This window comes from Pongo pygmaeus, chromosome X (assembly GCF_028885625.2).
Source record: "Pongo pygmaeus isolate AG05252 chromosome X, NHGRI_mPonPyg2-v2.0_pri, whole genome shotgun sequence".
NCBI classification, from domain to species: domain Eukaryota; kingdom Metazoa; phylum Chordata; class Mammalia; order Primates; family Hominidae; genus Pongo; species Pongo pygmaeus.
In genome coordinates, this window is record NC_072396.2 from 23,929,879 (window position 1) to 23,950,079 (window position 20,201).

Sequence of the window (20,201 nt, forward strand, 5' to 3'; positions counted from 1 at the left end):
GATGATGCTAAAGAAGGGAGCCATCCACTGAAAGAGGAAAGTGGAGAGGAACAGAACCTACTAAAATCTATCTTCTCTGCCTCTCCTTGACTCCAAATGGCCCAGTTTCTTGAGTGCTAGTAAAAGATAAGGTCAGACCTGACTGAAGGAAAAACTGAAGAAATTCGTCTCTGTGAAATTCTCCTACCTGCCATTTCCTCTTTATTCCATTCCCACTTCCATTCTCCGTCCCATTCCCCAGACCTAAGGGAAGCTGCTTCAGTAGACCACTGTCCCAGAGGAGTTTGCATTTAAAAGGATACCCTTGAAAGTTCCAAGGGGAACTCAGATATAATTCCGGCATTCTGGAGGGCAGGATGGTCCTCATGTCCTAGGGCTTTTGGAATGTGTCTCCCCTTGAATCCAGGCCAGAACACAAGAGTCCTCACCGATGGCCTTTCCTATAGGATAACAGGCCGACCTCTTCAGCAAAAATACCCAGCTGTGAGCCAGGACAACTGCCAGCCAGGCACTCCAGGCTGTTAATCCTTAAGAGGTGACCACAGCTATGTTAGCGCTTGTCCCTCCCTTGACTGACAAAGCTTCAGGAAGGAGGCCCAGTTATGGTATCAGCAATTGTCCCAGAAATCGAAAGGGCTCTTGTAAGATGCTGTAGAACTCCAGTTTGGGGATTCGGGTGTAGGAATCTGCTAGAGAGGTGTGGCTTGAGAAAGAGGAATCTGACCTATCAGGAATGATGGTCAGGGCCTATGGAGGCAAAGCCAGGGACAACTGGCAACAAATGCTGAGTGATGAGTTAGAGCAAATTCTTTCTCTGGGCCTCTTCTGATTTCTGTGAGTGGCTGCATGTACATACCTGTAGCAAGAAGAACTAAGGAAAGGCATCATTTCCAAAAGCCCCTAAGAATAAAATTAGAATTCTCTTTGGAGCTGCCCCCAAACCAAGAACGTATGCAAAAAGAGCCAGGACTCAATATAAAAGATCAAACTATAGAAGGACAAGGCATTTAAAATGCAGCAACAGAACTCAAGAGAGAAGCCAACAGCCTGCTTCCACCTTTCCTTGATTTTGATTACTTTCATTCTTGGCCCTGGAGCCTCAGTCTTGTCACCTAATATCTCTGTTAATTCAAATTCGTTTTCTCAATTAGCTTCTAAGATTATTCAACAGCAAGGTATGAAATTGATTCTTATTGTATTTTCCAAGAATCAGGGTTAGATAATGTCATTATAAAACATCACACTGATTTTTAAAAGAACTGCAAAACAGATTTAAGTTCTATTATATGACTAATTCTAATTCTGCTATATGCTTTATTTTCTTGCCATATTTAATGACTCAGTACTAAAACCCTGTTTAAATTTTTTGTGTGTTTCTGGCAAGAAAATATCATTAAAAAATTATTTGCCATTTATAGTGATCCCCTGAAGTGTGCTTTGCCCACCAAAGCTTACTTGCTCTACATGGCCCCAGAAAAAAAAAAAAAAAAAAAAAAAAAGGTCAGTATTATTTCTTCAGGGACAGTGCCTCAGAAGTATTCTCTTTTTACCCTCATTGTCAAGAGAATGGTTACTTAATCAAAGGTCAATGGGTCCATCCTGAAAATATACTAGAAACAGATTTAATCATGTTCCCTCTCCAGACTAGATGTTAACTACCTAAGCATAATTAACAACAGGATGCCAGTCAATGAGTGTACTTTTTACTTCATGTCTGGGGAGTTTAGGTGCCTTCAATTTAATAGGGGCCTCGGTGCTAGTTAACAAATTGACAGTATTGACCTGACTTCTAAAAGTGGCTGTAAAACGATGCCTAGTAAATTAAGATAAATGCCAAATTCCTCTGAGGAAATAGGCCTAAATCATTACTTTGAAATGGGCATTCAGGTATGAGGCCAGGACTTCACAATAAGGATATAAATACTAGCCTGGGCATGAGGGAAGATGTGCACTTAGCTATTGTACACACAAGATAACAGTGATTCACTTTATTCAGCATTATGCTTGGCTGCAGATTTTAAATTCCTTTTTAAAAACAAGACTATTGTACCACAGGGTAAAGATTTTATTATCCTCAATAATGGGATTGAATATGCCAAGGCATGGAAGCAGGAAATTAGAGCTGCTGATCCCCAGTGCCAAGACAGGAGTTATCGAAATCCACAATGGGTCACTTTGGTGAGCCTTCCAATGTTGCAGTGGCCTGGAAACACAGGGACCCAAAGTAGGGAAATGTCTGGCTCCAACTAGGAGAGGTGGTAGAAGTTATGCTAGATCAGGTTCCAGACAGCAGAACGGAGTTTAGAACATGGGAATTTACTGTACCTCTGCTATTTCAGTATTGCTGAAATACTAAACCAGGAGGCGAAGGCACTAAGCAGTTACGCAGAGGGGTTACTGATCTGGCTCTTTCCCACAGATGCCACTATCAAATAGTGCGGAGAAGCTAGCAGAGTCACTGCTGACGTATTATATCACTGCTTGATAAGTCATGTTTGAATAACCAAAATTGGTCAAACAGATCCCTGAAGACAAATTGCAAGTCATAAACCTTCAACCTGAATCCTAATTTTTATCAATAACAAGGAGAGTTCCTATTTATCTTATTTTTTCTATATTTTCTTCGCTGAAACTTCTTCACTCCTACTTATTTTGCTTCCCTCTTTCTAAGATTTATTGCTTCCTGCCCTGATATTTGGGGAGGGAAAAAAGAGGGGGCTGTGATTTAGTTTCCTGTCAAGACTCAAATGAAATACACTGCCTCTTTATCACTAAAACCCTCCAGTTGGCCAATTTTAAATGAGGTGACAGGACATTAACTCAGAACCCTCTGCCCACTATCTTCCTCTGCACTGACCCCTAGCCAGACTTGTGGGGATGGAAAGCAAAATGATGAGTGTCCAGACATCTTCTCTTCTCTGGAGTGTTCCACCAACCAAACTGCACCAATAACTCTAAGCTATTAATGGGAAAAATCCCAAAGAGACATATGCACAAGTCTAATCAGCTTTTATTCTTTTTAGAGTCAGGGTCTTGCTCTGTTGCCCAGGCTGGAGTGCAGTGGCACAATCATGGCTCACTGCAGCTTCCAACTCCCAGGCTCAAGAGATCCACCTGCCTTAGCCTCCCGAGTAGCTGAGACTACAGATATGAGCCACTATTCCTGGCTAAGTTCTTTCATTTTCTTTCTTTTTTTTTCTTTCTTTTTTTGAGAGATGAGGTCTCGCTACATTGCCCAGACTGGTATCAAACTCCTGGTCTCAAGTCATCTTCCTTCCTCAGTCTCCCAAGTTGCTAGGATTACAGGCATGAGCCACCATGACTGGCTCTACTCAGCTTTCTATAGGCAAAAGTTCATCTAAGTGCAGTTTGTTTGGTGCAACACTCCGAAGAAGAGAACTTTCTTAAGCCAGAGGGAATATGAAGATCTTTGCTTCTCTAGCTGCCCTTTCATTATCCAATAACATTTACGATTCATCAAAACATGGGTCTATCTCCGCATAGGAGAAATCATTGGCATTTACATACCCGTCACCACTAGGGTTGGTTACGGTTCCTTTGACCCAGTAGTCCCTCATAATCAAGTTGATTTCCCTCTTAAGAGATTAGTTCTTTAAACTTCTGCTCTGGTCTTTTTCTGCCCCCCTTAGGTCATGGATTATATGGGACTTTTGAAATGTTATCCTCCTGGAGGAAAACTAGAGAAGACCAACATGTTAAAGAGAGAACTGCAGCAGTCTATGCAGACTCCATGCTTCCCTTTTCTCTCACCACTGCCATGTACCTGGTCACCTTTGGCATAGGGGCCAGCCCTTTCACGAACATTGAGGCAGCCAGGATTTTCTGCTGCAATTCCTGTATTGCAATCTTCTTCAACTACCTCTATGTACTCTCGTTTTATGGTTCCAGCCTAGTGTTCACTGGCTACATAGAAAACAATTACCAGCATAGTATCTTCTGTAGAAAAGTCCCAAAGCCTGAGGCATTGCAGGAGAAGCCGGCATGGTACAGGTTTCTCCTGACGGCCAGATTCAGTGAAGACACAGCTGAAGGCGAGGAAGCGAACACTTACGAGAGTCACCTATTGGTATGTTTCCTCAAACGCTATTACTGTGACTGGATAACCAACACCTATGTCAAGCCTTTTGTAGTTCTCTTTTACCTTATTTATATTTCCTTTGCCTTAATGGGCTATCTGCAGGTCAGTGAAGGGTCAGACCTTAGTAACATTGTAGCAACCGCGACACAAACCATCGAGTACACTACTGCCCAGCAAAAGTACTTTAGCAACTACAGTCCTGTGATTGGGTTTTACATATATGAGTCTATAGAATACTGGAACACTAGTGTCCAAGAAGATGTTCTAGAATACACCAAGGGGTTTGTGCGGATATCCTGGTTTGAGAGCTATTTAAATTACCTTCGGAAACTCAATGTATCCACTGGCTTGCCTAAGAAAAATTTCACAGACATGTTGAGGAATTCCTTTCTGAAAGCCCCTCAATTTTCACATTTTCAAGAGGACATCATCTTCTCTAAAAAATACAATGATGAGGTCGATGTAGTGGCCTCCAGAATGTTTTTGGTGGCCAAGACCATGGAAACAAACAGAGAAGAACTCTATGATCTCTTGGAAACCCTGAGGAGACTTTCTGTCACCTCCAAGGTGAAATTCATCGTCTTCAATCCGTCCTTTGTGTACATGGATCGATATGCCTCCTCTCTGGGAGCCCCCCTGCACAACTCCTGCATCAGTGCTTTGTTCCTGCTCTTCTTCTCGGCATTCCTGGTGGCAGATTCACTGATTAACGTCTGGATCACTCTAACAGTTGTGTCCGTGGAGTTTGGAGTGATAGGTTTCATGACATTATGGAAAGTAGAACTGGACTGCATTTCTGTGCTATGCTTAATTTATGGAATTAATTACACAATTGACAATTGTGCTCCAATGTTATCCACATTTGTTCTGGGCAAGGATTTCACAAGAACTAAATGGGTAAAAAATGCCCTGGAAGTGCATGGGGTAGCTATTTTACAGAGTTACCTCTGCTATATTGTTGGTCTGATTCCTCTTGCAGCTGTGCCTTCAAATCTGACCTGTACACTGTTCAGGTGCTTGTTTTTAATAGCATTTGTCACCTTCTTTCACTGCTTTGCCATTTTACCTGTGATACTGACTTTCCTGCCACCCTCTAAGAAAAAAAGGAAAGAGAAGAAAAATCCTGAGAACCGGGAGGAAATTGAGTGTGTAGAAATGGTAGATATCGATAGTACCCGTGTGGTTGACCAAATTACAACAGTGTGATAATGTCTGCTTGGCATATTTTCACCTTAGGTCTTATCAAGACCAAAGAGATTATGTTAATGAAACAATTAAATTCAAAGTTGATCCCTTTTTTAAAGATAGGAAACAGGCATTGCCAAAAAAAAAAAAAAAAGGAAAGGACAATGGGGAGAAATGGACATGGCATATTTTCAGTCTTTAAAACAAAAGAGTTGTTATGAGAATTCACACACACATAGACACACACACGCACACACACACACACACCCTGGGAGACCTATAGTCTCTTAAACTAAGATCAAGTAGAAGAAAGCTTATTAACAAGCAGGATCCTTACGTATCTAAACTGCAGATGTTGCTGGCATTGTGACAAAACCCACTGATTGAAAGGTCAACTGCCAAGGCAGAAACAGCTTTAAGCATTGTTCAAATAATAAGGCTTCTAGAACTTCTGTAGAGCAGTAGCTCCAGTTGTGGTCTGTGGTTTGGGGTTTTAGCTGTCACCTAGCTCCCTAACACTGAAGGAGATGCTTGTGAAAGTTCTGACCAGCAAAAGCAAGCCAGAGCCTTGGAAACTGGTATGTGGTAGAGTGGCCATCACTCATGGACTAAAATTGATTCATCCCTAAATTCACCCAGGTGAAGCAGTTTCATTGTCTAGAATGAAATTATCATATTCCGCCATTGGTATGCTTTTAACATTTGTATAGTTTGGTTTGCTTAAAACACCTTAAAACCAATGACAGCTCCAGCACTGCAGAATTGGTGTGATTCTATTTTGGAATAGCTTGTCACTTGTCACCAAATGGGTCTGCTTTATTAGTTACAGCTCTTGGCAGGAGGATCCAGGGACCCAAAACCACAGGGCCAAACCCAAATACCTGGCATGATGGAGCAAAAGCAGGTGTCTACTTGGACCCAGATAATAGTGTCTCCATTCTAACAACAACAACAAAATAGCCAGCTGCTACAGCTGTTTGTGGTTGGCCCTACGTGCATTTTTTGCATGGATACCCAGAAACATCTGCCCACACATAACTGAGGGAAAAAAATGAACACTGAAATAGTTAATTGCTGTTGCTTCCAACTTGTAGTGCCAGTCTGCCTTTGCTGTGAAACACAGCTGCTCAGAGACAGAGAGGGGAAGAAGATCTTTGGTAAGTCTACATCCTGACACTGAGAAGCTTTGTAGAAGTGCAGGGAGATAAAGGGCCAAAAGGGAGATAGATGGAAAAGACTGGAAAAAGTATTCACTAATACAAATCTATCAATGATGGCAGTCCAATTCTCTTGCTAAACTGGCTGCACCCCACCTTGCTAGTCCCCCCGCACACCTTTTTTGATGTCCTTCTACGTCATCATAGCAAGGCCCTTCTGTACATTAACAAGCATAGATATTTATACTCTTGACTTCCAGTATCTACAGAAGAATGGTTCATAGATCTAAACAGAAATGGTTTAGATCTAAAAAGGCTGTATACGTTGCCCAGGCCCCTACATTTCTTTAAATTTATAAAAATGAAGCTAAAACCTGGTTACATTTGAAGCAAATATCTACAGTATTTTTCCCCTTTAGAGATGTAGCTTATTTAGACATCTTTAGTGGTAAGCATTTCCCAAAAGCATCTTACCTTTCTGAACCTTAGCAGACATACTGTGCAACTTACCTATCTTCTGCAGAAGAGGAAACTGAGACCTAGGAGAATAAAGTGACTCACTCAGGTCACACCGCTAAAGGATTTTCATCATTTCAGCATACCTAAGAGAGGGCAGGCCAATTTTCAGTATTCTCATAAGATGGCTATTACTCCTCTCAAAATGCATTTCCAAAGAAGGAGCATAGGACTTTATTGGCCACAGGGCAGACATTTTTTTAGTGTCTTGGATTAAAATATTTGAGGTTTAGGTTTGCCATTGTCTTTCCAAAAGCCCGAATAATTCAGATGTAACCACACCGAGTGCAAACCTGTGCTATCTATTTCACGTACTGTTGTCCATACAGTTCTAAATACATGTGCAACGGATTGTAGCTAATGCATTACACAGTTGTTCAGTCTCCTCTGCAGACACACTAAGTGATAATACCAACGTGTTATACACTCAACTAGAAGATAATAAGCTTTAATCTGAGGACAAGTACAGTCCTCACAAAAGGGCAAGTTTGCATAATAGATCTTCGATCAATTCTCTCTCCAAGGGGCCTGCAACTAGGCTATTATTTATAAAATACAACTGAAGAGGGGATTGGTTTTACTGTTAAATCATGTGTTGCTAAATCATTTTCTGAACAGTGTGTTCTAAATCAGTCATTGATTTAGTGTCAGCCACGTGGAGCACCTCGGCTTAAAGCAACTCCACAAAACCTGACACAACACACACACCAATTAAATGGATTTTGTTGAGAATTTAATCATTCAATTTGGTCAACCAGAATGACTTCCAGTGGAACTTTGTTTTATGACAGATAATAGTTTTCCAACTTGATTGAGTCTCTGTATACCCTGGGATATTGTATTTTTTAATGAAGGGCATTTTCAAACTTGTCAACTTCTCTTTTCAGCACTTGAAATGAAGGCTTAAGGAATTCTGACTGTGAAATGAATTTTTCTATTGGGAGATTATGCATGCCAAGATTTATTATTTATTGTTAGATAATTATTTATTTGTTAATACTGATTATTGATTATTGCTCTGCTGCATTGGTTTAGCCCCACTATGGAGAAGACACTTTAGAAGTAACTCAGAATCACATCCCCATAAAATCTAAGTCTTTACTTCAAGTTTAACTTTTTGAATTGCTATAAAGAGGGAAAAATTGATCCCTGCAAACACTTGAAGAAGCTGTGTTTTTTTCTTTCAATTAATTCCAACCAAGACATTAACATCCACTTTACCAAAGAAACTTACTTGGTTGGTTTTTAGTTGGTGTTTATTGTTTGTTTACCAAAGAAAATGTTCCATTCATCAAAAATATTTCTCCTGGTCAACTAAAAAACTGTGATACTGGGATTTTTATGGCCATTCATAAGGAAAATTTTTAAAAGTCAGGGTAAGGGTGATATTCTCTCATTTAGTGAAACTCAGAAGAAGATGTAAATTCACAAGGAATGTGGTGTTTGCAAGGAAGAAAATGATACTTGAAATAGGGCATTATTGTTTAGCATAAAGCAACATTCCAACAAGCATCATCAGGGCTCCTCAGGTTAAAAGAAGTACAGTTTGTTCCAGAGAAAAAGGAAGACAAACCCTCACGAAATGTTTCTCCATTGTTCCAGCTCATAAGTTTTACTTTGTTTTAGGTTTTGGAGTTTTTAGTTCCTTTGATGTTTGTTTTGCTTTAATTTGGTTTGTGTTTGCTTCTGCCTTTCCTACCTTCTGCCTTTTACTCCCTCAGTTTTCATCAGAAGTGTGATAATCAGATGCCATCCTCCATGGCCACGCTTATGTATGCGATATACTGCTCCAAATGAGGCCCTTGGTAACCCTTATGACCCTTTAATTCTAACTAACCATCACCCAGTCGTAAGTGGCATTATGGGACCATGACACCACTTTTCTCCAGTGCCAATGACAGAGCTCAGCTGTGTCCATCACAAGAAAAGGTGGAATGGGCAGCTGTCTTGGGGGTGTGGCATGAGGCAGAACCTCTTGGACATAAATGTTATCTTCCTCATAATGGCTTTATTCTTTTGGATCCTATTAAAGTATCCCTGTAGCTTACAGTAGTGTTTGACCTCTGTGACTCTGTTTTCTCATCTGTAAAATGGGGATAATATCAGTAAATATCTTTAATTTCAGCAAATAATTATTGAGTGCCAAATATTGCCCAGATACTGTTCGAGAGGCTGGGGACACAACAGTCAACAAATCAGATTTTTAAAAATCTGCTCTTGTAGAGCCTACCTTTGAGTGACATTGTAGGTATATTGTGGGGATTGAATGAGATGAGAGTTGACATTTGGAAAGCACTCTTGGAAAGGCCTGGCAAAGAAAAGAGACTCAAGACATTATTTGTAATTCATCAATCTCGCACAGTAGCACTAGGGCTCGGGATGTAAAGCTACTGAGAAGTAGATTTGAGCCTGAGATTAGGGCTACAAATAACAATGAGTTGCCACAGGAGGTAGTTAATTACCCGTCATTTTAGGACATTCAAAATAAAGCTAATCACCACATAGTGGGGCCATTGTAAAGGGGCTGCAAGTCCTGGATGTTGGCATCATACTATCATCTTTGAAAAAAACTGATCCCCAAAAAAAGGCACTTGCTTTTGGGGATGGGGAATGGACACCACTGATTACTGAATAACTGTGGCAGGTTTGTCTGAGGGAAAGTAAACATTCCCTTTAGGTAATTTGCTTTTAATTTTGTGTAAAAAGCACCAGGTATTTAGAGACGTAAAGTTCCTATTTTTAAAAAGCATAGTAAAGCTGCAATACAAAGAAAAATATTAAGTTAGTGGATTCGCTGGCAAAGAACTAAGAATGGCTGCAGCCAACACATTGCAGAGTTCCTCCCTGTGGTGGTTACAACTGTTATTTCTGTTTCATGCCAGTCCAGGAGAAAGCAAAGAGGAAAGTGGATGAGCTATAATCCGTTCACCTGAATAGGCAGTGCCAGGATGTCCCCCCCCAGCTTGCCTCTCACCCGCCCCGCTGCTGCCCAGGTGATTTGTTTGAAGTCCTCTTTGATGTCTATGAGAGCACCGTCGAAGGAAGAGGAAGGGAGGCAACCGGAAAGCTATGGCCTCTGTGCAGATTTTTGAGTTAGATTAAAATTAGTACCAATGTATACCAAGGAGAAAACAAGCAGAGAAACCTTGGTGGAAGAAGTGATGTTCCTGTGGAATGTGCCAGCAGCTTCTCTTTCCAGAATGCTGACACCAGATGAATCTTTGGTTAGAATTAAGCCTACCCCTTTGTTTTTCACATGAGAAAACTGAAACCTGAAGTAATGAAATTATATTCACAGAGCTAATTAGAAACAGATATGAGACTATAATTGAAATCTAGTTCTTAGCCTCAATTCTTTCTCCATTTTGCCACTTTACTGCCAAATTCTATTCATCTAAATTATTGGGGTCTTAACCTGGGGGCCAAATGAGTTCATGGGAGGGGTCTCTGAGTTACCTAAAATTAAGTTACATGCAAAAATGTGTGTATATGTTCAACATGTGCATTTTCCTAAAGTGAGGGCTCAGATTCCAAAAAAGGTCTGTGACCGAAAAAGGGTGAAGAACCACTGTCCTAAATTCATACAGACCTCATTGGGAGTGTGATCCTGGTGTCCTCATTTTGGCTAATGAGCAATCAAGAACTTTTGAACTGTCTTTTCTCTAAGGATGCAAAAATGCTTCAAAATATTGGTTTCTTCATCCCAAGCCAAGTGCCTACTTCTATTCATTTATTCTTCATTCATTCTTTCATTCATTCATTTCTTTATTCTGCAAATGTATTTTCAGTGCCAATTCATGTTCTAGCAGCAGCTAAATATGCCCTCCACAGCAGGACCAGGAAAGGAGCCCTCTGTACTGTGCTCTTCTTGGCAAGAGGAACACCAGGTTGCTACCACATTCTCACTGTTGCAAAAATATATATATAGCCTCAAATTTTCAGTAACCATCCCACACACACATACACACATAAAGGCAGCAGCCAACAAAGCCAACATATAGAAGTGTGCCCTGTCAAAGAACCAGGGAAGAGCAGCCTATTTCCAGGTTATATATAGTGATATGCTGCTTTGCAACTGCATACCACATCCTTGGAAGTGCTGCTCCCAAATGAGCCCTACTCTGAGATGTCGACACCAGGCATGCTTTCACACACGTGCAGTACCCTACTCTCAAACAAGCATGGAGAGAATAAGTCTCATTCATCTTGTTAATATTTTTAGTGGGCAAAGAAGCAATCATGGCCATGGACAGATGGGTGCATTTAAGGACAGGTGTGGCTAGGCACGGTGGCTCACGCCTATAATCCCAGCACTTTGGGAGGCTGAGGCGGGCAGATCACGAGGTTAAGAGATTGAGACCATCCTGGCCAGCATGGTGAAGCCCGACCTCTACTAAAAAATACAAAAAAATTAGATGGGCATGGTGGCACGTGCCTGTAGTCCCAGCTACTCAGGAGGCTGAGGCAGGAGAATCACTTGAATCCGGGAGGTAGAGGTTGCAGTGAGCCGAGATTTCACCACTGCACTCCAGCCTGGCAATAGAGTGAGACTTCGTCTCAAAAAAAAAAAAAAAAAAGGACAAGTGTGTTTTATACACAAATATGCAGAAGCCCAGGTCTCCTGACTCCAAGTCAGAAGCTAGATAAAATATAGGTTGCTGGAGGAAGTTGGAAAATAAATGACTATACTGTAATTGTTGGCTCTGCTGCTGCTGGTATAACTTCAGGCACAACGGAATCCACCTGGGTTGACCTATGGGAAAGGCTGGGTGAATCACTACTTGGCCTTGCATGAAGCACAAAGGACACACCAATGGCGGATCAGTGGCCCTTCCATCATCTTCTGCCCAGCCATGATAAGGAAAGCCTTCTGTTGAGATGGAGGAATATTAGCTCAACTTTGTAGCATCTGATGTGAAGTTTGAGGGCTTTGTTTTTGTTTTTGGTTTTGAGACGCAGTCTCACTCTGTCGCCCAGGCTGGAGTGCAGTGGCGCCATCTCGGTTCACTGCAAGCTCCACCTCCTGGGTTCACGCCATTCTCCTGCCTCAGCCTCCCGAGTAGCTGGGACTACAGGTGCCCGCCACCACACCCGGCTAATTTTTTTTTTTTTTTTTTGTATTTTTAGTAGAGACGGGGTTTCACCGTGTTAGCCACGATGGTCTCGATCTCCTGACCTCGTGATCCGCCCACCTCGGCCTCCAAAAGTGCTGGGATTACAGGTGTGAGCCACTGCGCCTGGCAATGGATTTGTTCATTAGGATCAACAAAGTGCTTTCTCTAATTCCTGCAAAATGGCAAAGACCTAGCCCATTTCCATTACTCATTCCAGGCTCATGGTCGGGGAAAACTGATAACGTTCTCTTTAACAAAACAATTTCCTTAATTTTCAAGGATGAATCTTGAACATGTTTAGCTCAGCCTTTCAGATATTTATTCTTCAAATTACCATCCTGTCAAAATTGCCTTTACCCACTGATCCAGAATCACCAAGGCAGTTGCCATGATGCCTCCCAGGACTGTGGGTGACTGGGCAAACTGGTATGACGCATTGTCTCTGCTTCACACACACACATACACATTGACACACATATATGTACACGTGCATATATGTGTGTACAACACAACTATAAAACAGAAACATATACATATGCACGTTTACATACACACATATCACAGATGTGCATGCACACATACACGTGCACACCACCTTTTACAATATGCCTGACACATTTGAGGCACATTAAAATGCCTTGGCAGGTGCAGCCCTATAGTTCTGTAAGGTTTGGCAGGACAAAGGCTTCAGACGTCTGCAGGATACCATTGAAAAAATGTTATCTTCCCCTTCTATATGTTTCTTATGCATGAGTGCAGCTAAGAGCAGCCAAACAGTACGCTTTAAAGAAAAGAAACCTGGAAAAGTGAATGTGCCTTGCAATTTAAAAATTGCAAACAGTTTCACAGTGGGAAAACTGCATTTTTTGGAATTTTCCAAGTCATAAGCAAGAAGAATAGCATAGACCCAAAACCACAGAGATCTCTTCCAAGGTATGGAATTGTGGAAATCTATTTAGAATATTTGCTTGGTGATCCAGAGAAGGGGGAAAGAAGTGGTGAGGAAGGATATATGGGGTGATCCCTCCATCTTGCCAACTCCTCGTCTTAAGAAGAAGTGGGCAGTTTCCATTTATCCCTAGCATCAGTTTGATGGGAAAACCGGTGCATTTCATCAGCCTCAAGGAAAGGAAGTGCCATACACGGAGGCCTGGTAATAGGCAACATCCATTTAGGAGAACAGTCACACAAGCAACAGAAGAACTATCCAAGACTAGAAGCTTAGAAGCTTATACCAAACTCTCTCTCTCTTTCTCTCTCACATACACATACACACACACACACACACACACACACACACACAGTAGTTGGGAGTAGACATTAAGAGGAATCCTAGTGCAGTTCCCCCAAAAACCTTGGCATAGAGTATAACAGGGAAAAAGTAATTACTGGGAAGCTGAAAACAATCAAACATGTGAGGAATGACTGAATATGAGCTGAGGATAATGTAAATTGTTCTGGATTGTCTATAAGATAAAGATACAGAGCCTGAATCTATGTTGTTCTGAATAAAGGGACCCCATATTTTCTTTTGAATTGTTGACCTATAATTCCTCTTAAGCAGCTTTGAATACACTCAAGTTCTCTTCCTATTGTTTATGATCCCATAATACAACCACCAACTGTTTGTTGTGGTTTACACTCCAGCTTAGAACCCGTGAGCAAAATTATTGAATTACTGAATGCTAGGCCCAAACAAAAGAAATGTCAGCTTGGTTTTAGTAATTTCTTGATCAAACTTCTCTCATTCCTCTAAATGTGCAAATGTTTCAAAGTTGTAAAAAGTATGTCTACATAGCCAATGCTCTTAGTATTTTTAACAACAAAGATAACCTCTGCCAATAATTATTAATGACAAAATAGTCATAACTGTTCAATGTTCCTTTAACAGTCTAATTGTAGTAGGTGAGAAAACAAGAAGAGAAGCTATGTTGAATATTTAGTAATGTTGGAAAAGATCTTCACCCTAGACATAAAATAGTTTAAACATTTAAACATGGCCCCTCTCTTATTGTCATTGCTAGTGAAAGAAGTTCCTGAAATTGCATATTATATTGTAAAATTATGGGCTAAATCACAATACATTTTTAAGCTGCTTCCATGGCAATAGATCATAAGACCACAGCTTGTCAATCAAAGTAACCACTAATTCAGTATTCAGAAACCTTATCATCTATTCCTCCAAAAAGAACCCATAGTTATGTTGTGTTTCCCAGTATTTTAGTTGGGTTTCTTCACACTTAGGCAAGTGGGTGATTCTGGTCATAATAAACTATTTTCAAACTAGGAAAAAGTATCCAAATGCTAGAGCACATAATGAGTTCAGCTTAGTCAGTTTTGAGACAGATAAGCATAAAACCCTACTAGAAAAAAATAATAGTCAAACCTAAAGCTTTACAAAGTGTGAGTCACATCACTTTTCTCCATGAAAGGCAGAACGTGCTCAGGGTGGAATTTTATCAAAAATGTACCCAGAACAATTTCCCACAAAGAGCTGTAATACTTTGCAGCAAGGGGCATTAATAAACTCTAATTTTTACCTAAAGTCAAAAGACACACAGATCTTCTTTGGTGCCCCTCTACATCATCATAGCAAGGCCCTTCTGAACATTAACAAGCCTAGATGTTTATACTGCTTATTTGCAGTATCTACAGGGAAATGGTTCGTGGATATAAACAGAAATGTTTTATCTGAAGAGGCCGTGTGTGCCACCCCAGACCCCAGTATTTCTTAATATCTATAAAAATAAGACTAAAGTTGTTACATTTGAGGCAAATGTGTACAGTATATTTCCCTTTTAAAGATAGTTTAAAAAATCAAGGTAATAAAAAATGGCCAACTCTTTCAGGAAAAAAAAAATCCAGTATTTTGTACTACTTGAGTTTCTCTAATGCCTAAAATATATATTTACATCATCCCACACCTACACAGAAACAAAATCAGCAGGGAAAACCATCCCACTGATGATTGGCAATTCCACCGTTCCTCTCCATCTGACCAGCTTTCACCAGAGGGCGATCTTTCATGCTTGCACATGGACTTTATACAATGTAGAAGCCCCCAAGTCACCTGGGAAATGGCTCATGCCAAAAACATTGAGTCCTTAGTTGACTATCTTTTCATATTAAAATCCCATCTTCCAATGAAGCATCCTGTTTTCAATATTGATATCAAATTTCGAATGTAAAGGAGATTTCAAATGTATTGCTTTCACCTTTTCTTTTTTATTCATTTATTTTTAATTGACATAAAAATTGTATATATTTATGGGATACAATGTGATGTTTTGATATATGTATGCATTGTGGAATGATTAAATCAAGCTAATTAACATATCTATCATCTCACATATTTCTTTTTTTGCTTTCACTTTTTCGGGTTTATTTCTAATCCTCTACTAGACACACAACAAAGAGTCAAATGTCAGTGGGCCAGGGGAATATCTCCAGTTTGATTTTTTTTGCAGGGGGACGGAGTCTCACTCTGTCACCCAGGCTGGAGTGCAATAGCGCGATCTTGGCTCACTGCAACCTCTGTCTCCTGGGTTCAAGCGATTCTCCTGCCTCAGCCTCCCAAGTAGCTGGATTTACAGATGTGCACCACGCCCAGCTAATTCTGTGTTGTCAGTAGAGACGGGGTTTCACCATGTTGGCCAGGCTGGTCTTGAACTCCTGACCTCAAGTGATCCACCCGCCTCGGTCTCCCAAAGCGCTGGGATTACAGGTGTGAGCCACCGTGCCTGGCCTTTTCTTTCTTTTTTATGTCCAGGTATTTCGTTTCTCTTTAAGAGTAATTAGTATGGGTTCTTTTGTCTTGTTTATGTTTTCTTTTGTTTATACCAGATGAGCAATCAAAAAAAGTGTATATGACTCAATATCTTACAGGCAGAGTTGGGTTTTTTTGTGTGTTTGCTTGCTTGTGTGTTTGTTTAGCAGCAGATGTCTTTTTATAAAAACTTGTATATGGTGCCTTCTTTGGCTTAACAGTCACGATGTTACACCTCTGTCTCTGAAGTAAGAAAAGAAAAACCAGTTCCTGGCCTTAGTTTAATATATAATCACAAATGGGGAAATAATATTGTAGTGGGAAGCACCCTATATGCCTGCCTGCCTGAGCTTACAGGAAGTCAGCAGAAGCCTAAGAAAAAATATAAGCTTGGCCTCTTCTTTCTGTAGAATTCTGGTTTTCCCTGGGTATTTAGGGTTGGGGAGAGGAAATGTGGGGTGTATTAGTTATAGGTCATCACCTGTATGGAGAGAAAGGAGAAAAACCTAGGAGGAAAGTAACAAAGCAGTATATATACATGGGGTGTCAAAACAATTGTCGGGAGTTGCTAGGTGAGTGTTCTTTTTTAGTTCATTTCACAGGACTAAATAAATGGATGAGTGATTATCACTGTCACAAAAGAAAGTTTGAATCTAAAATTATATGTTACAGGTACCAAATTACAATATCATAATGTAAAGAACTGGGATGATTTCAGATTTTGTTTCAATAGTACTGAGCTGGAACCCAGCAGCTGGGAACAGCTAAAGGAGAAGTAGCACTCACTCCTGTCTGCTAAAGTCCTTATTTAGCCCATTTCCATGGAAACTGAAATCAGATCTCTCTGTCTCTCTCTCTCTCTCTCTCTCTCTCTCTCTCACACACACACACACACACACACGGTGGTGGGGAATGTCTAGAGTTTGTGTATTTGTGTGTGTGTGTGTGTGTGTCTGTGTGTGTGTGTGTATAAACATACACAGGATAATTTCTGCGTGAACATTCTCTCATCAGAGATAACTCTCCAGCAAATGGAAGAAGGGTCAGCAATCCAGGCTGACTTCCCTTTTTAGAAGCCAAACCTGTAATGCAGATGAAAAACTCAGGTTAGAAAAGTAAATATATCACACCAGGCCTTTGCTACCAATTCCTTGGGGCATTCCATTTCATAACTGCATGTTCAATTAATTTAGCTAACTTGGAAATATTTTATGGTGAGCAGACAGCCACTGAAACTAAATTTAATCCCTTGGATTTTTGCCCACTTTGCTTTACTCTGAAGCATTGACATTTCCCTATATAGCCCGGAAAATAAAGGCTAAGGGAAAAGAGAAAGTGAATGAGTTTATTTTAATTTTTCAGCATATACTTTGTTAAGTTTCTATCCTAATGGAAAAATGATAGGTGCATATTCCAGATTTCTGGGGACATTTTATAATAAATGATTCCATCTTAGTCCACATCTCCCTTGAAGACAGGCCAACACTCAAGTTGCTGCCTATAAAAGGGTACTGATAAAACCTCCCCATAAGGGTGGAAGAAGAATGAATACTGTTCCTTTCAATGAGGTCACCAGGCAACCTAGATGACTTCTATACATGGAAAATTTTCGATAGGCGAAAATATTTTACTTCCCATTTCTGTCCTTTTTTTCTATGAGAAAAGATAAAAATAGGATTTCTTTTTAAAGAATTTTCACTTTAAAATGGACTGTAGATGATGATTTTGGATCTTAAATTAGGTTATTTTACCATACCCCTTTGCAAAATTGGTGAGTGTTGCAGCTCATAAAATATTTAGCTTTTGCTGGAATCTAAAATGGGATGAAAAGCTGTATGTTTCAGCTGGCATAGATCAACAGGACAATAGGGCTCGATCTTAAACATAAGTGGCTTATTTTATTTTATTTTAGAGACAGAATTTCGCTCTGTTGCCCAGGCTGGGGTGCGGTGGTGCAGTCATGTAGCCTCGAACTCTTTGGCTTAAGCAATCATCTTGCCTCAGCCTCCTGAGTAACTAGGACTATGGGCACACACCCCCATGCCTGGCTCATTTCTTTTTTAATTTCTTGTAGAGATGGGAGTGTCCCTATGTTTCCCAGGCTAGCCTCAAACTCCTGGCCTCAAGATGATCCTCCTGCCTCAGCCTCCCAAAGTTCTGGAATTACAGGTGTGAGCCACCACACACAGCCCATAAGAGATATTAAAAAAAAAACTCACTATAGCATATTCTCATTTGTGCTTCATACTTGAATAGGCAGTCTTGTGAAGGAATGAGGGTGTTGATAGTCTATATTCAAAACTAGGGTGGGGGAAGCAATTGTTATATTATATAAAATTTAAATATTTTTAGAATTAGAAAATTGACAAAGGGCTAAAGTCTATTCAAAACCACCATGGGGAGCAATGATTTTACTTTATAAAATGGAAGGTCATTTCTTAGAATAAAAAATAATCAACTGTAAAGAGTGAGAGGTGAGAAAACTAACATTTCTTATACTAAGGGATGGCTCAAGATGCCAGACCCTGCCCTCTTGGAGGAAAGTGCTATCTCCCACGAGGTGTTACACTGAGATAACATTTCATCATCTACATGAAAAATCTTCATTTCTGCAGAGAGCATCACTGACTCACAGAAAATAACAACAAAAACAGAAACAAAAAACCTTGAGTCACAGTACCTAAACCAAGTTCAAAAACATCCATTGGGAGAGACCCCCAAAAGAATGTATAGTAAGTACCCATCACTATAGCTTGAACAGGAATACAGATGTCGAATCTGTAAGAATAGAGTCCTAGAAGCCATCAAATAAAGGATCCCGGGCTGTCATATTTGTCTGCATTTATATGAATTAAGAAATGTATGGTTGTTAGAAAAAGGGGCCCACTTAATTTTTCACTTGACCTTGCATTATAGAAAAATTATAGAATGACCAAAAAAAAACCCCAAAACCAGGAAGTAGTACTGAATATGGTTAACAGACCTTGGCAATTGATGTTCCATGGCTAAAAGGTAAATTTTAGAATGATCTAGTACTACTAAATAATTTCTGTATATATACACACTGAGTCCAAAACTTAAATTTGAAATAACTATAGTTGTGAGATTTGTAACCCAGCATTTCTTTTGTAGGTGTGAAAAGAAAATCTGGAAATTCAGCAATGTCATTAAATACAAATTCACAGTAGGACTTTACTTTCAGTCCTTCTAGGGTCTGGGCATTAGCTTTCCATTACTAAAGAAATTGGAAATCTTAGCAAGTGAAAATATATTTATCATTGTATTAATTTGAATGTTTTTTCTCTCTCTAGAAGTGTTCTCCCTCCTCCCTTATTCTTTTACTGTTTCAGAATACTCAAAAAACAATCCATAGACTTCAGCTAGTATGGCTCAAATGTTTCCCAAACTTCTGCGATTGTAACGACTCCTGGGTTCCGCAAAAGAGTGGCTGATGCAGCTTCCAGATTAACTCTTTCCTAAAAGTTATAGAATTATGTATCAACAGCTAAAGGACACAATTACAAGCTGAAATATTGTCACATACTGTGTAATGTCATACAATCTTGCAGTGTTTAATAAACAGACACCTCTGTCATTTCATATTTATACAGATTTTAAAATTAAGCACACAACTAAAAACAACTATGTATGTATACCTATTGCATTACTTGGATCATGGCAAAGGGAAAACACAACAAACACTACTGCAAAATGTTTGGCGATCACACAGCATTAAAAATAAAGCAGATGCCGATTCGAACAATTACTAGTGTGTGATGGGCCAGCCAAGAATCTTCTTATTCAGGTGTTATAACTCAAACATTTTTCAGAATTTGGTTCATAAATGTCTTACAATCAGTTATTGACATAATGATGAGGGAGATGAGTGTCTCAGCTGGGTCTCCCCCAGAATCAGACTAGGAGACAATATGTGCATGCAAGTGGTTTGTTTAGGAGGTAATCCCAGGAGTACCAGCAAGGGAGAGGCAAAGTGATACAGGGACTGGGAAGAAGACAACAGGGGATGTATTAATGAACAGGTTACCTCTATGGGCACCTGGAGCCCAATCCCCTTGGAGACTTCTGGGAGATGGTTATGGAACATAGTTCAGAGTTCTATCTGGGTAATCTGGGGTATTTAACTTCCACGTTCATCAAATATTGGATAAAGGTTCCTTATTAACTCACCATTATTAACTCCTCATTAACTTGCCAGCACCTCCAGCCTGCCTGCCCCATCTGTGACCTGAAGAAGAGGCCTCAAGGAGAGAGCTACAGGTGTCTGCAGTAGATGCTCTTGGCATATAGTAAAATGGTAAGTGTTAAAGGATAAGGACAGAGCACCAGCAGTCTGGTACAATGAG

General features: G+C 40.1%; 1 protein-coding gene across 1 annotated transcript in view; it reads left to right on the forward strand.

Moving 5' to 3' along the window:
• The window catches only part of PTCHD1 (patched domain containing 1), a 65,907-nt gene extending 53,850 nt beyond the window's left edge, over nt 1-12,057 (forward strand). Inside the window, exon 3 of the mRNA XM_054472538.2 lies at nt 3,651-12,057. Coding sequence (XP_054328513.1) covers nt 3,651-5,305 — 1,655 coding nt within the window. The 3' untranslated portion in view covers nt 5,306-12,057. The remainder of the gene's footprint in view (nt 1-3,650) is intronic.
• The last annotated feature ends 8,144 nt before the right edge of the window (nt 12,058-20,201 follow it).